General features: G+C 41.0%; 1 protein-coding gene across 1 annotated transcript in view; it reads left to right on the forward strand.

Annotated features, from left to right (window-relative positions):
- The window catches only part of LOC118117875 (B-cell receptor CD22-like), a 620,655-nt gene extending 617,314 nt beyond the window's left edge, over positions 1-3,341 (forward strand). Inside the window, exons 12-15 of the mRNA XM_047343506.1 lie at positions 456-722; positions 1,441-1,701; positions 2,523-2,854; positions 3,324-3,341. Of these exons, the coding sequence (XP_047199462.1) occupies positions 456-722; positions 1,441-1,701; positions 2,523-2,854; positions 3,324-3,341 (878 nt within the window). The remainder of the gene's footprint in view (positions 1-455; positions 723-1,440; positions 1,702-2,522; positions 2,855-3,323) is intronic.
- Positions 3,342-7,425: the final 4,084 nt, after the last annotated feature.

The following is a 7,425-nucleotide window of genomic DNA, read 5'->3' on the forward strand; positions in this document are numbered from 1 at the left end:
AGCTGGAGTCACTCTGTCTGTCACAGGTAACATTTTCATTAGAGTCAGTTTGAAATGTTAGTGTGTATGTTGAAATAAAATAACATGTTTGTTCACAGACCCTCAGCTCCAGGTACATGTGAGGAGATCAACAGCCAATCCATATTCTACCTGGACAGAGCTGACCTGTCACAGCAGGTGTCAGCTCCCTGATCATCTTTCCTACGTTTGGTACAATAACAATGAACTTGTTGGACGAAAAAAATACTTTCACCTCCAACATGTTAATGCTGAAGACAGCTATCACTGTGCTATAGAAGGACATGAGCGTTTCCCTTCTCCTACATTGTGTGAGTTTACGCCTCCTCATGAAGCTACATAATGTGAAATAATTTAAATTTAAACTTTTAACAAATAATACAGACAGTGTTTTGATTGTATTCTCATCCTGTGTGTTAATATAAACTATCCTTCAGATGCTCCAAAGGTTCCCTCTGTGTCAGTGAGTCCCTCTGGTGAGATCATGGAGGGCAGCTCAGTGACTCTGACCTGCAGCAGTGATGCTAACCCAGCAGCTAATTACACCTGGTACAAGAGAAGTGGAGATGAAACAGTTCAACCTCTCAGTGAAGAGACACAATTTGTCCTCAGCTCCATCCGGTCGTCAGACTCTGGAGAGTATTACTGCACAGCTGAGAATGAGCTGGGAAGGAGTTCAGCAAACATCTCTATTACTGTGACATGTGAGTGAAACACAGGTTATTAAGTGAAGATATATTGAATCTGTCCCATTCTTTGTCCTTTACATTTTAAATGTGCAGATATGGGTCGTTTGACTTCTGCATCATAAATATTCACAGTCAGACCATCAGCAGCACAAAGAGGAATCCACCCAGCATCAGTTAAAACATCCATAAAGCTTTCACCATCCTCAGTAAACTTGAAAGATATTTCCTTCACTGTGCACATTCACGTGACGAGCAAACAGCTCTCAGCAGACAGACAGTGGTGAAAACAAAACCCTGCTCCTGTGCACACGTCACACATACACCTCCCAGCAGGGGGAGCAGTGGCTCAGTAACATTTTAAGAGACACGCCCACAAACAGGCCACTCTGAACAGGGCTCTTCACACGTTTTATTAGGTAGAAACTCTGTCTAATTGTGGAAAAGGGTCAGAATATGTCACGTTTAAGTCCACGTTACAAACTGGACTATAGTTTGAAATCTGTGGACATTCAGGGAGTCTGGAAACAGTAGTGCAACAGGAAATCATTGAAAAAACCTCTCACTTAACAACAAGAAGAATTTACCTGTGTCAGTTTAACAACCTTGCTGTTGTAACTCAGTGCCTCCACTCACCTGAGCACCTGTGACTTTAACACATCGTATCATATATGTCCCCAAATGTTAAACACAATGTCTGTCATCTGTTATCATCATTCTGTTTGCACACATACAGATGCTCCACAGTCCTCCTCTGTGTCAGTGAGTCCCTCTGGTGAGATCATGGAGGGCAGCTCGGTGACTCTGACCTGCAGCAGTGATGCTAACCCAGCAGCTAATTACACCTGGTACAAGGAGAACCGAACTCTGCTTCAAGGACCAGAGGGCGTTTATCGTCTCTCCTCCATCAGCTCTGGGGACAGCGGGGTCTACTCCTGCAAGTCTGAGAATCAGTACGGACGGATCAACTCCACGTCTCTACACTTAGACGTCCAGTGTGAGTAGAAAACATCCACATATCCATGAAACCCAGCACTGTCTCGCAAATCTTATAGAAAGTTCCAGGGTCCCCCCCTTTATCTGGATTCACACCAAGCTCTACTGAGTTCTTCCCTGACCCGTACCTCATCCTACCTTCAAGTTTCATGCTAATCGACTCAATAGTTTTTGTGTAATCTTGCTTAAAATCAACAACCAACAAACAAACAGACTGGGGTGAAAACATCTGTTGTTGCATAGCTACACTATATGACGTCATTTTCTAAACTCATAGTGACGACATTCCCACCATATGATCATAGATTATTTTTCAGTGTATATAAGCTTCAGGTCGTCTCTATAGTCCTATTAGAGGCAGGAATACAGCAGATAGGCAGTTTTAAGGATGCATGATGTAAATCTCTAACTTCTTTGTGACATTACTCATAAGTCATCTATCCATTATATGATGGGGAATAATGTTCTGATCAGTATATGATTTAGTCTCTCTGCTATTTGTGGAAATATCTTGGAAAATGTGTCTTTTGGGTCAAATCTTTGCTCATCTTGACCTCTGACCTTTGACCGATCAGCTGAAAAGTTAATATTCACTATAATATTCAGTAAGTTTGGTTCATGTGTTGAGTTATTTTGTACATTCACACACACGGGCTGAAAACAAAACCCTCAGTACCTGCTTCTGTCTGTGCTGGCGCCCCGGGTTAATAATGATCATCTATATTTAAGAAGCACTTATCAAAACCAGAGATTGAAAAGTTCTTCACTTTGGTTATTGAATATTTCTGAGTTGATTTCATGATCTTGCATGTTTTACACCAGACGCTCCAAAGCCTCCCTCTGTGTCAGTGAGTCCCTCTGGTGAGATCATGGAGGGCAGCTCGGTGACTCTGACCTGCAGCAGTGATGCTAACCCAGCAGCTAATTACACCTGGTCCAAGGAGGACGAGGACTCACCAAAAGCATCAGGACAAATCTTCACCATCACTAATATCACAGCTGAACATGGTGGAAAGTATCAGTGTGAGGTCCAGAACACACAAGGACGTAGTGAGGCCACCTTACATCTGACTGTTGGAGCAGGTGAGTCATGTGAAGTCCTAACACCTTTAGAGGTTCTGGAGCTGTGGATTGACTTTAGCCTGACTTTCTTTGTCCTTTACATTTTAAATGTGCAGATATGGGTCGTTTGACTTCTTCCCATAAATATTCACAGTCAGACCATCAGCAGCACAAAGAGGAATCCACCCAGCGTCTGTTAAAACATCCATAAAGCTTTCACCATCCTCAGTAAACTTGAAAGATATTTCCGTCACTGTGCACATTCACATGACGAGCAAACAGCTCTCAGCAGACAGACAGTGGTGAAAACAAAACCCTGCTCCTGTGCACACGTCACACATACACCTCCCAGCAGGGGGAGTAGTGGCTCATTAACAGTTTAAGAAACACGCCCACAAACAGGCCACTCTGAACAGGGCTCTTCACACGCTTTATTAGAAAAGAAACTGTCTTTATATTCAGACAGAACATCGAGAAAAGTTGTTTTTGTAAATGTTTCGTCCTGCACCTTTAAGTATTGTGATTTTGTGAAATGATAAAGTAAAAGTTATTTCATCATAGTTTCACCTGGATCATTGAGATCATCACTCATTGGATCAGCCGCGCTGCATTTTCCTCGCTGTGACTCTCGTCTCCGTGTTCCTACTGATCAGGTGAGCAAATCTGTTCCACTAAAGCTTTGTACGACGAATTCCTGAAAATCTGTCATGTTAAATTAAATCAACTCGATTATTATGTATATTGTTTGTTATTTGGTTCAATTGATCAGAAGAAAGAGAAACTCTCAGCAATCTGCTGATCCTGGGGACAGACTTGACCACAGTGAGCAGGTGAGACACACAGTTCAGCGTCCAATCCTTTCAAACGCCACTATTTCTCATATCAAACCCTTTTCTCTGTCATGTGAAGATTAAAAACTAGTTATTAAAATCACAGTCAAAATTGCCATTGTAAAAACAATCATCTGGTGTTTGAATTTCCTTCTGGTAATCTATCCATTTAAGCAAATTGCTGAGTGTTATAATTTTCTGTGCTGTGCGGTTTGTTCAACAGTTTTTGCTGAACTATGACACTTGATGCTGCTCTAAGTTTGTTGATTTGTAACATGTGCTGCTTTAAATCTTGTGGAAGTTTGTGAAAGATTGTGTTGATTGGTTCAGATATCTTTAGTGTGGAGCACTGTAATGTGGAGCAGATCACCATTGGGTGTGGCTGTGTAATACGTTGATTTTGTTCTGTCTGAGACTAAGTGTGTGTGAGACTGCTGTTCGTAGTCTGTGTCGTTGGGACAAATAAAGTCAGTGTTGGCTGCGTGTGGATGCAGCTCTATAATTAAAGGTTGATCCACAGAGCAGTCGTGTTCTTTCATATCTGTATTTAGTGAGTATGTTGCCCTTTGACGTGAATTTGAGGTAATTGTGTTACGAGTTTGGAGAGATAGCGCTGTGTGGCATTGAGTGTCGGTGAGTAGGGCGTGGTGCATCGGAGAGACGGAGAGTTGTGTACTCGTTGCTGGTCGGAACAAGACTGAGAGAAAGAAGGGAGTTAAGGGGGTGTGGCCTATCCCCCTTCCTTCTCGCTCCTTCTAGTTTCTGTGAGCCTGACTTTTCTTTTTTTAAGTGCCTCTGTGTCTGTAGACCTGCAGTTGTATTAAAGTGTTATACAATTAAATGATACACACTATACACCCAAAATATAGTGCTAAAAGAGTTTTTTATCAATGATTTGCTTTCAGATAGTTTTGGGGTCTAGGGATTATATTGTGTGTAGCTCGACCTCTAATTAAATGATGTTACACAACTTGTTTTGACCAAACTTGGCTGCAGTACGTGAACATCCAGCTCCCAGATGTAGTCTTATCTGGACACAACCTATGTGAAAGCGCACACACAAGTGGCTCACATACACAAAGTGAGAAGTTTGTGGTGTTAGTGTTTGGAATTCAAACTGAAGACCTTCCCTCCTTTTGGTTTTTAGTAGAACCACATGTTTCCTGTCCTTGAAACACGTCTGGTGTAGAAGGAGGCGGTTTAGATAAATCAATAGCTGCTATAGTTGGACTCTAACGTTGTCCATACTGCCACATGTACAAGATTCAAAAGCAAATTTGTTTTTGCAGCGTCGACCCAATGAGTCTGAGGAAAACTGTGACCTTCACTATGCCAGTGTTCACTTCATGAAGAGTCAGACGGATCCCATCTACTCCAACGTCGGATCAGCTAAACCCAGCAAACACAAGGAGGCGGAGGAGGTTGCGTACGCTTCTGTCAACTTTAACAGATCTGCCCCGAGGTGAGCAGCTCTTCATTCAGGACCATTATCCTCACTAACACCACAAAACATCATAAACAGAGATATATCCTATAGAAGTCATTTGTTTTTACACTTTCATTTTCTTGTTTTGTTTAAAAATGTGTGGCTAAAAATGGGGCTTCTGCCGATGATGCAGAGGTACGGGCGGGACTACTGCTGAGGTGTTTCAGGAGCTTCATGTTTTCTGTGGGGCAGAGGAGCTCGTTTTACCAGGAGAGGAGCTCAGACTTTGGGCTTTTTAACTTTGCAGAACTTTGAAACTCAATATGTCTCCTTTAATGCTACGTCTCCATGACCTCCTGATCATTTATTTGTTTTATCTCCTTTCAGAACCAGAGGTCAGGACACTGGAGAGGATCCAGCTGCATTGTACAGCACAGTCAAAAAACCTCCTGCTGTTTAGACCAACGTCTGGAAATCACCTTAGTCCCGATGGAAATATCTCAACAGCTGCGGGATGGATTTGAATAGAAGTTCATACAACTGTTCATGGTCCCCACAGGATGAATCCTACTTTGGTGACAGTCAGACTCCAGCATCATTGTTGAAGTGAATGTTCAGTTTTAAGTGACTTGTCTTGACAGCTAATGGATAAATTGCCCCGAGGATGAATCCAAACGACTTCGGTGACTCGACTTTTATCTGAAATATATCAGCAACTTGTAGAAGTTGTTAAAAACGCCACATTTAGCCTGAATGAAAAATATCTGCGGTGTGTGTCAGACGGTCGACAAACTGTAAACTTGTAACTAACTTTTTTCGATTCATAAAATAATCAAAACAAGCATTATTAGTTAGTTGTAGTGTGACACTGCTGCCACTAGATGGTAGTAAAGAGTTTTACTGATAAAACCACAGAGAGGATTCTGTCTCTTTCACTTCTTTCTGTTTCTACACTATTGTTTCCAGCGTTTCCATCATCAGCCGATCAGGAGTTGTCCTCATTTCCTCTGAGGACTGGAGGGACCACGTCTCATGTGGATGTGAGCTGCTACTTACGTGATGAACACCTTGAATGTGACCGTTAACACAAAGTGAACTGCTGACACCAGATGAGCTGTGTTGCCTCTGGTGTCTGTTCAAAGTTTGCATCAGGCCCATTGATTTCACTTTAGTGTTTTGTGGTATTTCTCACATCACGTGTTAAACACGTGAAGAAGAAGGAGTTAGGTGTGTTTTAATCCACCATGTTCACCCGCGGCCATTTTCCTCTGACGTCTCTCTCAGGGTGTGAAGCTCGAATTTATTTACGAACAGAATAATGTTGTACTGCTGTGATCCAGGTTCATGAGTTATACAAAAAAGATTATATATTATCACTTATTCTTCATTCGGATTATTGATTCATTGTTATTATATTAGTTTTGGTAATTTTAGTAACATAATAAGTTTGTTTGCTGCACCTTTAGGAGACTGATGTTAATTATACTTTTTCTTTTTCTTCACAACATTATTCATATTTATAGTCTTGTTTATTTCATTTGTTGTTCACTCACAACTTCCTCTTTTCTAACTTTGTGATGTACAGTTTAGCAACAAAGCAGATTTTCTTTCAGGGTCATTAAAAGTTTTTTTTTGTTCTGTTCATATATTTTTATTTTTACATTAAATGTGAAGCTCATTTGTTCCTATTTGCTATTGTTTTGAAACTCTTACTATATTTTAATCTCACTTCCAGTATTCTTTCTGTCTTTTGTTCGTCCTTTTCATAATAAAGCCAGTCAGACGCCATACGAGACTTCCAACACGCACATATTTATTGTCTTCTTCCCGTGAGTTGAACTGCTTGCGGGTCCCGTTGCAGGAGCGAGGTGGATGAATGCTTGTGTGACCCTTGGTTACACTAGAAAGAGTGTAAATGTGGAGCAGGATCAGAATACGAGGTAAACAGGAGCCCTGGACTTGAATATCAGTAACGAGAATTAACACGGGATTTCCTTGAATGAACTTGTATTAGAACACATAACCTGCAGTTCAAGTTTGTTTGACACTTACAATACAGCATAAATTTACCCAAAATAATGAACAAAAATAAATAAATTTTTAAAGTGTGCACATAAAAGTCCCTTCAACGTCCGTGAGTCCAGTCTTAAATGTCAAACTGGTGGATTGATCGTTGGCACCCAATCCGTCTTTGTACAGTGTCTGTCCTACCACACCGTGGAGTGAAGAGAACATGGAAGTCTGAATCTCTCAAAGTTGATCCAACAGGAAAAAAGTAAGTAAATAAATTTACTTCATATCTACTTATTAATTTAATTAAAAAACTGCATTTACTAAATTTTGTCAGATTGTTCCAACTTAAAAACGGCAGGTGAAGTTAACTCTCAAAGTAAAACTAGCTCGTCTG

Source organism: Hippoglossus stenolepis, chromosome 2 (assembly GCF_022539355.2).
Source record: "Hippoglossus stenolepis isolate QCI-W04-F060 chromosome 2, HSTE1.2, whole genome shotgun sequence".
In the NCBI taxonomy this organism is placed as follows: Eukaryota; Metazoa; Chordata; class Actinopteri; order Pleuronectiformes; family Pleuronectidae; genus Hippoglossus; species Hippoglossus stenolepis.